The sequence below is a fragment of the Gopherus evgoodei genome, chromosome 2 (genome assembly GCF_007399415.2).
Source record: "Gopherus evgoodei ecotype Sinaloan lineage chromosome 2, rGopEvg1_v1.p, whole genome shotgun sequence".
NCBI classification, from domain to species: domain Eukaryota; kingdom Metazoa; phylum Chordata; order Testudines; family Testudinidae; genus Gopherus; species Gopherus evgoodei.
The window spans coordinates 47,147,435-47,161,991 of NC_044323.1; the positions used below are offsets into that span (position 1 = coordinate 47,147,435).

The 14,557-nt window shown below is 39.9% G+C and overlaps 1 protein-coding gene across 1 annotated transcript in view; it reads left to right on the top strand.

Annotated features, from left to right (window-relative positions):
* The window catches only part of LOC115645644 (probable acyl-CoA dehydrogenase 6), a 154,200-nt gene that overhangs the window by 24,639 nt on the left and 115,004 nt on the right, over nucleotides 1-14,557 (top strand). The window contains 1 exon segment of the mRNA XM_030550579.1: nucleotides 3,320-3,440. Within this exon segment, the coding sequence (XP_030406439.1) occupies nucleotides 3,320-3,440 (121 nt within the window).

Here is a 14,557-nt window from a genome sequence, read left to right on the forward strand (position 1 = left end):
GTGACCCCCCCCCCTTATAAATTAAAAATACTTTTTATATATTTAACACCATTATAAATGCTGGAGGCAAAGCGGGAAGCTGACAGCTCACGACCTCCCGTAAGAATCTTGTGACTTCCTCCACAAATGACAAGAAGCCAAGTCTTGGGACAATACAGTGAAAACACATTATCATAGATACAGATATTTGTAATGGGGTATGGCAAATGGTGGAAAAGAGATGCTACTAGCATCTGGAAAATGAGTCTTACTTATCCCAAATGTTAGTAGAATACACTATTTTTGATTTGTGCAGTCATGTTGTTACAGCTCCAAGATGGTGTCAGGCAGGAGCGATCTGATTTTTGGTGAAACTGTATCACACTGTTTTCAGACATCAATTTACTTTGGTCCTGTTTCATACTTGTAGCTATAACTCAAGGTTAAAAAATGAGCAGGACAGGACAAACAGTTAAACTCTGCAAAACTGATGGAAAATGTAAATAAGTTTGATGCTGCAATCATTCCGTTGACTTCATTGACTTCTAATACATGCAGATGGCTGTCGCACTGGATTCAGTCCCAATGGCTATAGTACAGAGGCAACACTTCTAGTATATCCACTTCCTACTTTTGCTGAGCTCCATCAAAACATTAGGGTAGATTTCTGTTCATCGTTAGTAGTCTCTTCCAGTCATTTTCCTGGACACTATCAAGCGAAGTCTCACAAACAAAGAACACTATTAATAAAAAATCATGCTTTGCTACAGCAAACTCAACATTAAGGGTCTATATCGTGAGTATTTAAGCATCTGGAATTAAAATTTATAAACATAGTGGAAGTCTGTCCTAGATACAACATGGGAAGAGGAACGTGCAGTTTATTTTTGTTGTTGTTAATTATGTGATTGACAATGTTCACTATGAGAGAGATTATAAATAACTGAATAAATTAAAATCCAATATAATTGTTTCTCAGAATATGGTGTTAGGAGTAAAATAATAATTTTTGCTGCCTGATGTGAGGTATCCAGTGTTCCTTGGCCAATTGTAGAGCAGAAAGCCGGCGTGGATGGGCTGAAATTCTCTTAAGACTGTACAAAAACTAGATCTCTCAAAATGAAACTCCACAGGGTCCCTTCCTTCTCAGCCTAGCGATTTGGGAAGTAGTAAGTATTTATTTCCAGATTAAGAAGTAGTTATCACCACAGGATTTACTTATTTGGTCTGAACAAAGACTGGGAAGGTAACACCTGGAATAATAAATAAAGTGTATATTATAATACAACATTATCTTGGAGAGGAGTAAAATCTCCTTCATGGATTAAAAATCTGTCTTAATCCTTATTAAAAATAGTACAACTTTTTTATTCCAAAGTGTGTGTGTTTAATTTGGACCTCTTATTTGTAGGACCCTACAAAATTCACGCTCAATTCTACTCAATTTCATGGCCATAGGATTTGGCAATTAGTCATTTTCACATTTTCAGATATTTACATCTGAAATTTCATGCTGTTGCATCCATGGAGTTCCCAGCCAAAAGGAAGTCATGGAGTGGTCACAACGCTGTTGTAGAGGGGTCGTGGGATTGTTACCCTCACTTCTGCTCTGCCTTCTGAGCTGGGCTCTGAAAGCATCAGCCTGGAGCTTCCTGCAGCTAGAGGAGATTCCCAGAGGTGGAGGTGGGTCTGATCTCCCCCCTGCCATTGGGAGCGTCCCAGCCACGGGCTCCTAGCTGCTAGTCCCGGCCGGGCTGGGGAGGAACAGGACTTGCTCTTCCCTTGTACGGCTCCTCTCTGAGGGAGAGCAGACTCACTTTCGGGTACCTCATGCAGCTGCAGGGTGCTCCCAGCAACACAGGGGAGAGCAAACCCACTTCCACCTCCAGTAACCTCTTGCAGCTGCAGGAAGCTCCAGGATAGGTACCTGGGGGAGGGTCTGATTTCTCCCTGAGAGCAGCTGTTCAGGGGAGGAATAAGTCCTGTTCCCCCCTGCTTGAAGGGCACTAGCAGCTGTAGCCAGGGCACAGTAGGAGGCCCCCAGCTGAGGTGCCCGCAGCCCTGCCCCACCCCTTCAATATCTAGATTTCATGGGACAGGTCTGATTTTGCGGTCCGTGATACATTTTTCACAGCTGTGATTTTACCTATGTGTGATATTTAATGTGCTCAATCTTCAGGTGTACCTGGTGGAGGAGCAAAAGTGGCTTGTGCCCCATCCTCAATTACCCCTGCATAATTTAGAACAGTTTGAACACTACTTCAAATTTTGCTGGCTCATAAGAGACCGCTCTGGGCCATTGTTTAGACTGGGCATGGGCAGGGATTGCTGATCTGGTCACAATCCAACCACGCATGCTACAATGTGAGTAGGTAGTGTGGAGCTGGCTATGTTGGCTCTATGCCAGTCGAGGATTTTCCAGTGCTAGGAGAGTTCTCAGCTGCCCATTTAGACTCCATGACACAAATAGGCCTGAGCATGAACTAGGAGCTGGCCCAATGTATTTCTATCTCCTTCACCCCAATCCCATTTTTGCATGTGTGTCACTTTGACTGGTTTTATTTAAGAGCTAATAGCACTAAGCTTGTATCTGGGATGGTAGAGAGTGTGGGCACCCCATGCTGGGATTTCATTAGCAGATGCGAGTCTGAATGTCCTTCTCTACATGGGATGTAAATCATGGAACAGGAACAAGAGCCAGAATTCTGCAGATTAACAGAGACCATGGGTCTAGGTCAAGTTAGGCAAGGAATTCCTTTGTGACTAGTTGGTTAGTTTAGCCATTTTGACCCCTCTCCATGGCTGTCTTCATTTGTGGCATGGCCTTTGTTGTCGCTATTACTTGTAGTGTATGAAAACATTGTGCATAGCCTGTCCAGGTAATTTGCATCCTTCACATGAAAGTTAATCACCTAAGGTTGCTGTAAGCCTTCCTTCATAATGCCATGTAGAAACTAATTTGGATGTAGCAAAAATAGGGATGGTTTCCATTTCTCTTGGGTTCTAGGGTTTTTCGTTTAATAAAAACTCCTCATGCAGTCAATATTTATACTTTCTAAAAGTATGGATTTACATTTGTATTATGCCCTTATTTGCAATTTTAATGGACATCAACTTTAAGCCACGGAGATTAATATATCCAGCAGAAAGCAAACGCAAGCGTTTTCAAAATGTTACTAGTGCCATTCTATGTTAAATATTTTTTTATTTCTTTCACAATACAGTATTTAAAGCTAAAGTAGAAAAAATCATACCTATTTAAAATTAATCTCCAAATTAATCTTCACAGTTTCTATAGAAACTGCTTTGATTTAAGAATGCCTTTGTTTTCCAAATGCAGATTATTGACAAGGAGATTAACCCATTTGTGGACAAATGGGAAGAAGAAGGACAGTTTCCAGCACATAAAGTATTTAAAACTCTAGGACAAGCTGGATTCCTTGGAGTTAACAAACCAATAGGTAAGAAAATCTTTACATTCATTTTAATAGATATTGACCAAAACCTGCATCTGAAATCTTGGTAAAATTTTCAAAAGTGTCTTAAATCTTGTTTTCAGATATGTTTTAGGCACTTGGAAGTAGAGCTGGGTGAAGTATTTTGGTTGAAACTTTTTCCGCTGCAAGAATGAAAATTCAGGTTGACAGACATTTTGCAAATTTGTGTCAAATTCACCAAATTGTTTTCATTTAAAAAAACCCAACACCTTCAAATGAAACATTTCAATTTTTCAAATTGCAGTGAGTTTCCATTTGGAAATTTACTTCAATGTTATTAATTTTTAAAAAGTTTAAAAATTTTAAATTAAAAAACTAAACAAACATTTCTTTTGACCCTAAACTAATTTTTTTTTCAAGTTTTCAGTTTGCTGAACATTTGGAAAAAATTCATTTCAAGTTGATCCAAAATGATTTCCCCCACAAATTGTTCAAATGCCAAGTAAATAGAAAAATCAATTAATCACATGGTTTTACTTGGAAAACTAAATCCCATTGATTTTTCACTTTTGAAAATAGGACTCAGGCTCCTAAATCACTTAGTTCTAATATCTGTCTGTTATAGACTGAATCAGAACACTTTGACTTTGGGAAAGTTTAGATCCAGATCTGGATATTGTATCTATGGCCTGTCTCTACTCCCTCCACTCTCCCCAAGTTGAGGTGCATTCAAATCCATTGGTTTGGTTTTGTGTGCTATAGAGATACTAAATTGGGATTGGGGATCTTGGTTGGGATTTGTAGTGCTGTAGAGTAGAAACCCTTACAAATTAATTCCAGTATTAAAGATGTTACTCATTCTAGTGATATTCTACATACTTAAAATTGGAAATACCACTGGAGCTGGTAACAGAAATGAATTTTTAAATGCACCTCATGCACTGTACATGCTGAATGAGCAGGATATACTAGGAAACATACATGTCTATATTTAGTCTAGCAAACTCACTATGGATTGCTAGAAAGAACTGGCTCAAAAACAGAAACCTGAAGCCAAAATATTCAAATGCGTGTGGATAAAGCCAGGCATCAAAGTCCACATTAAGGCACTTAAATAAAAATTTACTGATTTTTAAAGGGCTGAGTACCAGCAGCTCCACTAAAGTCCTTAGGAGTTAGGCTGGTTAGTATTTTTGAAAATCAAGTCTTGTATTCTGTTTTGGTCCCTAAATACAGATTTAGATGCTTAACTTTTAAAAATGTTGGCCTTTGTAAGCAGTAATTTTTTCCCCTCATTTAGTTACAGAGTAAAATGAAACAAAAATGTAGCATTTTGTATAATACATGGGGTTTATTTTCACTCACTCACTTCTAGGTATCCCAGCTTTTAGCGTAATTTAAATGATAGATGCATAATGCATCTTACATTTAAATTACACAAAATTGAGATTCAGTCATTCCGCTTCTGAGGTCAGATTCAAGTGACATAAGGGATAGCATGAATCCAGGAAAGAGGCATATGTTGCTAAATGCACTATGTGAACAGTCTTAAAAGGGGAAACATTTTCAAAAGTTGCGAAGTTGCTGCTCTTTGACCATCAGTGGAATTTGTGTACACTTAGGGTACGTCTATACTACCCGCTGGATTGGCGGGTAGGTTTCGATGTATTGGGAATCGATTTATTGTGTCTCATCTGGATGCGATAAATCGATCTGCTAATCGATGCCCGTACTCCTCCTTGGCAGGAGAAGTAAGCAGAGTCAACGGGGGAGCTGCGCCAGTCGACTTGCCGCCGTGAAGGCGGCCAGGTAATTCGAACTAAGATACTTTGACTTCAGCTATGCGAAAAGAGTAGCTGAAGTTGCGTATCTTAGTTCGAACTCCCTCGCTAGTGTAGCCCGGGCCTTATTCTCCATATACAACATGTGTAATGATTTTCTCTACTATTTGCAAGCTTGATTCCTGTATTCAAGCAGCAATATGAATGTTGTATTGGTTTGCTCTCTGAAATTCACAGGAAGCAAATGCTTCATGTTTCACATTTTTGCCTGTGTGCCAGTCCCATGCTTTGATTTTTCCATGACAGCATCCAGAGTTGGGAATGTAACTCTGTAGATGCACTCTGTAGATGCACTTCTGCTTATGTACAGAAACCTCTCCTCATTAACACTGCTCCTACTCCTGAGTTGTACCGAGCATTTTCAGTCTTCATTAAAATGAATGCAATTTGAAGGTGCTCCATACCTCACCAAGATTGGACCCATTATGCCTACCAGTACGTATTCCTTAACTGCGGTGATCAGACAGCAAGTGTGAAAAATCAGGACAGGAGATGGGAGGTAATAGTTGCCTATGTAAGACAAAGTCCCAAATTGTAATATGGCCTTAAATAGCTTACAGGAATAGGAAATGCTGCATTCTCTTTATTGAAAGGAAGTATAGATACTGGGATTTTATACATTCCTCTGGCCCAGATTTTCTGCTCTGCCCTTTCTTTCCTGGGTGCAGTAAAGGCCAATGTGTATGTGAGGCCAGGGGAAGAAAGAGAGAAGGTGGGCCCTCTCATTGAGTTGAGATTGAAGCCCTGGTGGAGTTCCAAGCACCTGCCCGATGGGTAACAATTCCTAAGGGAGTATCTGCTAAGGATAGCCAGATATAGCTTGCTCTGGTACCTGATACCAGCCCCACTCCAATGGGATCCCCCTCCTGGGAGCTTCAAGAGGGGTGGCATAGGAACAGCTGTTGTACCTCTAGACTAGCCAGTGACTCCCCTCATACTGAGGAAATCCCTGGCAGTAAAGGTGTGGGCAGTTTCTATTGCCTCTGCACATCAGAGCAACACATAGGGAGCGGAATGGGATTAGAGAATCTGATCCTGTATCTTAAAAATAGGATGACCATATTTTCCAAAGGGAAAATGGGATATGGCACGGGGCTCACCTGAAAACCATCCCCCCAGTGTGGAGCTGGCCCGAGCTCCCTCTCACACGCAGAGCTGTTCTGAGCCACCTGGCATCACTGCTCACCTGAGCCCTGCCACATGGGCTAGTGTTGCCACTTGTTTCTCCCCCCTGAATGTTCCACACCCCACTGGAGGACACCCCCCACTTTTTTGGCAAACCTGGGCATTTGTCCCATTTGCTCTTCCCAACTGATCATCAGTTGAAAAGAACAAATGGGACAAATGCTCAGTTTTGCCAAAAAAAAAAATCAGGACACCAGGGACAAGGCTTAAAAAGGGGATTGGCCTGGCCAAAACGGGATGTATGGTCACCATATTAAAAATGTGATTTATGTAACAAGAAGTGCAGAAAATTGATTTAGTTCATAAAGCACAAAACTGGGAGACATGAGATCTAAATTCTGTTCCTATCTCTGCTATAGCCTTCCTGTGTATTCTAGGAAAACTTCCTTACTCTTTCAGTACCTCTGTTCTCCCTGGTATTCTGGGGATAATAATTGCCTGTTTTAATACTGCTGTTGTGAGGCTTAAATTTAAAATCTTCATGGGGAAGGCTCTACAGAACTGCAAACTATAATTAATTAAATAGCCATGTTCTATGATTGTGAATTGGCCCCTTTTCATTAAATTATATTTTTACATTTTTGTCACAACAGTTACAACTAAGAGTTTTCATAATCTGTCTTTTCTGTCAAACTACCTATAAGAACACAGGTGCTGAGCCCTAGATCTTTGTCAAGTGAATGAAGAATGAAAAAAAAATATTTTTCAAGGCTAGGTCAAATTGAGTAGGAGCAAAAATGGGTGAATTTGAATTTGTGATTTAACTGCAAATGATCATTTGCACAGATTTTACACATTATCTTTCAGTTTAGTTACACACATCACCTCATTATGTTGCTAAGAATTTGGGTTTGAATTATGGAACAAATTATGTCATCTCACAAACGACTTTAAGAGGAAGAATTTTTCTTGGAAATTACATCTGCAGGTTTTTCTGTAGCTATTCATGGTGGTTACAGTTCACAAAACTGATAAGCTATGATTGTTTGACAAATCCAATTAGTTCTGAGCTGCCACTTCTTTATAAAATGCTGACAGTGTGAAGAGAACATTTAAGATTAACATTAAAGGACAAATAGGATTATTGGGTGAAAGAAAAATACAGAGCAAAAAATCCCTCGCTCATGGGGATGGGAAAATTTGAAATATGCCCCAAAGCAATCTCTGAACAAGTCATTCTCTTCACATTTCTAATATTAATATTTCCCCTTTGTAGTGATTATAGATTTAATTGCAATCAAATTATACAATCTTATTATTTGTATTAAAATAGTGCAGAGAGGCCCCAATCAGGGTCCCATTGTGTTAGCTACTGTAGAAGCATAAAATAAGACAGCCCCTGTCCCAAGCATTTTACAGATTAAATAGGAACAAGACAGGACAGTTTGGTTTAGAACACCAGTGGAGGCAGTGAGATAAGGCGGGGAAGGCAGGAACAAAAGGTTTTGTATGTTATCTGTGTTTACAAGTGGGAGGCTTTTGAAGTAATTTAATAAAATATATTACTAGATCAACTACTTTTTCACCCACCTGGCAATTCTCATTAGTCAGTTACCATGGGCATTGCAGAAGAGATGGATTTTAAGAAGGGATTTACACTTTGATTTGAGGAGGGTGTCCCATGCATAAGGGCAGCATGGAAGAATGCACGAAGGTGCTTATGGGAGAGGCAGAGAAGGGGGTGATGGAGAAAGGGGTTATGCTGCCATTAGTGGAGTGAAACAGGTGGGTCATGAAGTGGTATATACGTTTATCATATGGTTTTTAAACATTTCTCTTTCCCAATATTACTTTTTTAGGAAGCATCTTACTAGAATTGAAAACTGTACTCCAGACAGGGGAGTCCAAAGAGAAAATGCTTTAATTGTTAAGGTGCATCAAAGATACTCTCTCAGTGTGGGTGATATTTATGCCACCTGGATAAACAGACTTTCTTGTAGGGAAACTAAAGCAGAGGCTGGGATAGGGGATTGATTCTAACCTCAAACCATGGGGCCATAGTGCTGCCCTCTGTATCTTCCACTTCGGATTATGGGCTGATATAGCAGCTGTTGTTCCTCCAGGCCAGGGTAGGCAACCTATAGCACACATGCCAGAAGGTGGCAAGTGAGCTGATTTTCAGTGGCACTCACACTGCTTGAGTCCTGGCCAGCGGACTAAATTAAATTTTATTTTAATTTTAAATGAAGCTACTTAAACATTTAAAAAACCTTATTTACTTTATATACAACAATTGTTTAGTTATATATCATAGACTTATAGAAAGAGACCTTCTAAAAACATTAAAATGTATGACTGGCACGCAAACCCTTAAATTAGAGTGAAGAAATGAAGACTCAGCACACCGCTTCTGAAAGGTTGCCGACCCCTGCTCCAGGCTATATAGACGGGCATGCCTGATCACTGAATCCATGTAATAATTGATCCAATGGCCCCTTCTGTAGCCCCGCCTCAGGACTCCCCTCTGTGCCATTCAGAGCTTCTTCTTCCCAGCACTCAGGAAGTGCAGAGGCCCCCTACTCCCTACATGGCTGCTCTCTGTTTGCCCTTCTGCCCATGTGGAGATCCAGCAGGGTTTCTGTAGCACGAAGAATTCTTCCAAATGATACATTTCACCTTAAGCCCCAGAGTTCATTACAAATCCTAGTGACAAAATAGTCCCTTGGAAATAACCTTCCAGGAACAAATCTAAGGAGGGTCTTGTGGAATACGCTCTTGTCACTTGAATAAGAATTCTCCTGTGCCTTGGGCCTAAAGACTTGAAAAATATAAATTTCATTATAAATGATACATAAGTACTAATGCGGAGAATCTTACCATCACCTAGAAGCGCTGAAATCTTGAGTAAGCCTTTTGAAAAATAACTAGGGCAAGATCCTCACCTCTGCACCAACCCCTTTGTGCCAGGTAAAAGGGCTTAGCTGGCATAAAAAAGCCCCAGATCTGCCTGCTAGATGGTTCCTCCAGTGCAAGCACTGTAAAAACAGCCATAATGCTGCCCTCCAAGGACTGCCTTGCAAAGCTCTGTGTAGGGGCTGTGCTGGGAGCTGTGTTGTGTCAGAAGCAGAGCTGCTGTTCATTGTGCTGTTGGGATTCTGGGTAGCACTGGAGCCCCTACAGGTATGGCTACACTGCAAATAAAAGCCGACGGCTGGCCTGTGCCAGCTGAATTGGGCTCGGGCTAAGGGGCTGTTTAATTGAGGTGTAGATGCTTGAGCTGTGCTCTGGGACCCTCTCACCTCATGGGGTTCTGAAGCCAAAGCTCTAATCTGAACCTCTACACTGCAATTAAACAGCCCTTTAGCCCGAGGCCCATGAGCCAGTCAGCTGGCTCAGGCCAGTCACTGGGTTTTATTTCATTGTAGCCATATCTTGTGAAGGGCAGCTCCCCTATTTCTCTACTTTACAAATGCCTTAGGATATAGCAAGATGGTATATATAGTGTGTGTGTGTGTGTGTGTATATATATAAAATCTGAAGCAATTGTAAAATAATATCATTTATATTAGAGTTCCATTGTGGCCCTGATCTGTGTTTGTTGAAATAGGTGGAAAAAAGAGAACTTGAACAGAGCATTTTAATTTCAAGTGGATGCAGACAAACTGCATACTTAATATTTCTTTGTCATTAGCCACATACCTTATTTTCTTTTTTCAGCATGAATCAGAAGTGTAATTTTCATGCTACATCCCTCCTAATCTACATTTAAGCTTCCATTCAGACAGCACTCAGCATGAAGTTAAGAGCTGCATCTATCAAATACATTTGTTTTAGTAACAGCTGCAGTTTCAGAACAAAGAGGCTGCCCTCAGTTTTTTTTTTCAAAGTTATTTAGTTAAATAACATTTATTTTTCAACAGACCTAACTTTCAGGCATTTTTTAGTGGGGCAAAAAAAAAGTGGTTCATGTATCAGGCATGTACTTGTTTTGCTTAGATAGTAGGAAACATCTGTTACACTACAGATATTTATTGAAACTGGGCTTTATTTCCTTTATAAACACTATTCCATTTGTGAACAATGAACTGTTTAATGGGAGCAGGATTTTACAATGCATGTGTCCTACAAGTGCACAGCAATTGTTAGCACTGGAAATAACTTTCTGTGTATGGAGAGTTGATTGAGTGGATAACTGGAGAATTCTAGAAATTAGCAGTGGAAATAACATATTTTATTTACATCCTTACCAGTGAAGGATTTTTTCCTGAGTCATGTTTTTGAGTTTTTTGCTGTGTTCGGTTTTACCTGACTCAAGCAATGGGGCTTCGGCCATATCCATTGAGAAAATATTATATATTCTACTGCAGCATCTTAAGAAATTCTTTCTGATATACAATACATAGTAAATTTGTGAGGATATTATTTAATAAATCAAAATAAATTTAATTTTCCTCTTCCATTAATTCTTTAAGCAAAATCTTTTTCTGAAGTTCACCCAGCTCTGTTTTAAACAGAATAAAAGCAGTAACAACATAATGTAATTTCTTGCATTACTGTTCTTTTCATTTCAGTTTACTGTGGGCCTCTCAAAAAACTACAGTGATTAGACTAATGTGATATTAAAACTCTCCCTGAAACTAAATCTGATATTTCCAGAACTAAGGACAGAAAATATTAGGTAGACCTCAGGAAATATTTTTAACCATCTGGGGAAGTGGTCACTGCAGTTGGTCCCCAAGGAAAGGAGTCAAGGCACATTCTTTGGAGGTTTCATGTTCAGATTAGAAACTGGAGTGAAGGCTGAAAAGATGCAAGAAGATCCGTGTGATTCTTTCTGTCTATATGGTTTATGAACCCAGGCTTAAATGGTGGCTAAATTTTCAAGAAGTTTGGCTGAAGAGGGATGCCTAAAATTAACAGTTGTGTGCCTGACTGTGCATTCACATTCACGCACTCGAGATCGAACTTGTTGAAAATGGTGAAGAGAAAAAACATTACTACAGGCTGAGGGCATGGACAACTACTGAAGCTTGCAAAGGAGAAAGGCACCCCTGGGCAGAGGCACAGCAGATTGTACACCAAGTAAATCTCACTTCAGCAATATTATGGGGGCTTAAATGGAGAATAGTCTTCCTGCTGGGATGAATTTCTCTTGCAAGTGTATATTTCGTAAATTTAATTAGAAACATAAATGAGTGCCTTCGTTTAGGTGATATATTTTCATGTGCAAATAATTGACATGTAAGAGTTTGTGTTGCTTTGTTGTTCTTTACATACAAAACATTTCCTTCAGTTACTGGATGATTTCAGGACCACATCTTGAAATATTGTCCCTTATTTTATTTGCAGTAAGATTTTATACAGTTTGAAAATTCTAATACAATTTATATCTGACAAAATACAGAAAAAATAGACCCCTGGCTAGGTCCTTCCCTTACTTCTGGGAGATGCAGTGTGTGTTGGGCAAGTGTGGACTGTTTAAGCTGTGCATTCATTACTTGAGTCCCACTCTGTTTTGGGATACTCTTGGCTTGGGCCTGATAAGCACCTGACACAAAACAGACTCAGTATTCAAATTACAGTTTACAATACTAGGGAATTTGAAGACTGTGCCAAATCTTTCCTTTTCAATTCCAGATTCATTGTGTGTGTGTGTGTGTGTGTGTGTGTAAGTAATATGGAAATGTGAGAGGAGGGAGAGGTCCATTTATCTCCTACTGCCAATTTTGTTACTTCTCTCTCACACATTTTCAGAAGAGCAGATATTTCAGATGTAGAAGTTTGACAAACTCTCACACCTGTGAGGAATTAAAAGTGGATTTAGAAGGAAGCTATATTTAAGGTAATTAATATGGAACTGGTTGAAGAATTTTTGATTTAATATTTTTCAGTGAAAAGTGGATTCATTTTTCATAAAAACTCTTTGAAAAACTCCTCACAGTTTTCTTCTCACTCTAGTAGTTAACATGTTAATCCTAGCATAAATATGAATAGGTTTTCATCTGCTCTTATTTATTTCTCCATCCCCCCATTCCTTCCCGGCAGAGGTGGTTCCTAAGGATGTTATGTATTTGAATGGAAGTGGGAGGGGCTGGCAGTTCTGAGAAGAATTCAGTGCATACAATTGATATCTGAAGAAATAACTAGGGTTTGGTAGTTGATAAGTCACTTGGGAAGAGGCTTTTTGTGGCACTATCCCTTGTTATAGGGGGTGAGAAGACCAGGGAACTCGGAGAGCAATGCAGTCTGTCATTAGGGCAGGATTTGGTAGTAGAGGCAGGATGGAGTCCCCTGGCTTGTCACTGGGAAGCTAATGAATTGGCAACTTGTGCATTACAGATTCATCAGTTAGGGGAGAGTGCAAAAGCTAAAAAGATGGTGCCGATCACATGTCACAGCTGGACGCTTTGGTAGGCTAGAAGCATAGACCCTGGCTAAATCACTCCTGTAACCTGAGAATGATCACACAATGTTTGTGTTTGATTTGGCAGGTTGAGATATGGCCAGCTGAACTGTTTGCTCATCTCCAATATGTTGTGTAAAAGGTTAGGTAGGCTGTTTTCATGTTCTCTGGAACTGGGCAGCCAATGTTCAGTTTGGTAATACAGGTACATCGTATCGAATCTGTAAAAAAGCTGCTATTGAACACTCTCACTGTTCATGGCAATACAATATATATGAAAATGTTGAAAAACATAGAATATATTTAATAAATTTAAATTGGTATTCTATTGTTTAACAGTGCAATTAAAACTGTGATTAATCGTAATTAATTTTACTGAGATTAATTGGCAGCTCTAATTATTACACCTCTATCCCAATATAACGCAACCCGATATAACACAAATTCGGATATAACGCGGTAAAGCAGTGCTCTGGGGGCGATGGGGGGGTGCTGCACACTCCAGTGGATCAAAACAAGTTTGATATAATGCAGTTTCACCTATAAAATGTAAGATTTTTTGGCTCCCAAGGACAGTATTATATTGAGGTAGAGGTGTATTTGTATTACAGTAGTGTCTCAACCTAGATTGGTGCTCATTGTGCTAGTTACTGTATAAACACATATGCAGATACAGTCCTGTTCCGAAGAGCTTACAGTCTAAAAAATAGCCAAGACAGACAAGTGGGCAGGGAAACAGTGGCTGAAAGAGGTGCAGTGACTTGCCCAATGTCACATAGAAATAGATCCCATGTCTTCTGACTTCCAGGCCAGTGCTCTATCCATTGTATTACAGGTTCTACTTTTTCTATGTGCACAAATATTTTAAGGTGCAAGACGCAAGGTCAGCTTTAGTAATAGAACAGGGACCGCAGCAACTGGAAAAACTATGGGACTGGAGAAGTTAGCTGTTCAAATCAGTGGAGACAAAAAGAGATGGTAATGAAAGAAACGCTCAAGGCATGCAGTAATATCTTTGTGATGTGTTACTTAGAGATGGGCTTAATTCAAAAGCCCTAGATGTGAACTCATCTGAAGTTTGGAGAATTTAGTACCTGAATGAAATGTGTCTTATATATCTGACTTTGTGTAGTGTATGATTTTTTTTCTGCACCTACCAACACCTTTCAAGTAAATAATAGATTTTAAAAAGAAAAATTTGGTTTTGAGTTTGAATCGAGTTTGGGGGGAAGGCTTAGAGACCAACCTGACTAAAAATCAGATATACATTCAAGAAAATGAATGAGTACATTTATGCAGGATGTCCTAAGAACATTAAGGACGGGGGTTGGGAACAAAACAAAAATGACGTCTCTCCCCCCTCATCAAGCTGAACAGTTGAAATGATAACAAAAGAAATATATTTTCCAGGATTATGTAAGGCTTGAGAATTGACATTAATATCAATAATGACAGATTGTTTAAAGAATGGAATTTTTTTTATGTTCATCTATATATACACTAAAATCCATGTACACTGCTGCTGGGAGCGAACTGGATTGGGAGCTTTCTAATCACACAAAACTGAACACGCTTGCCCCACCCTTACCCCGAGGCCCCACCCTTACCCCGAGGCCCCACCCCTTCTCTGAGGCTGCACCCCTGCTCACTCCATCCCTCCGTCACTCGGTGTCTCCCACTCTCACTCACTGTCACTGGGCTGGGGCAGGGGCTTCGGGTGCGGGGAGGTGTTGAGAGTTCTGGCTCGGGGTGCGAGCTCCGGGATGGGGCCA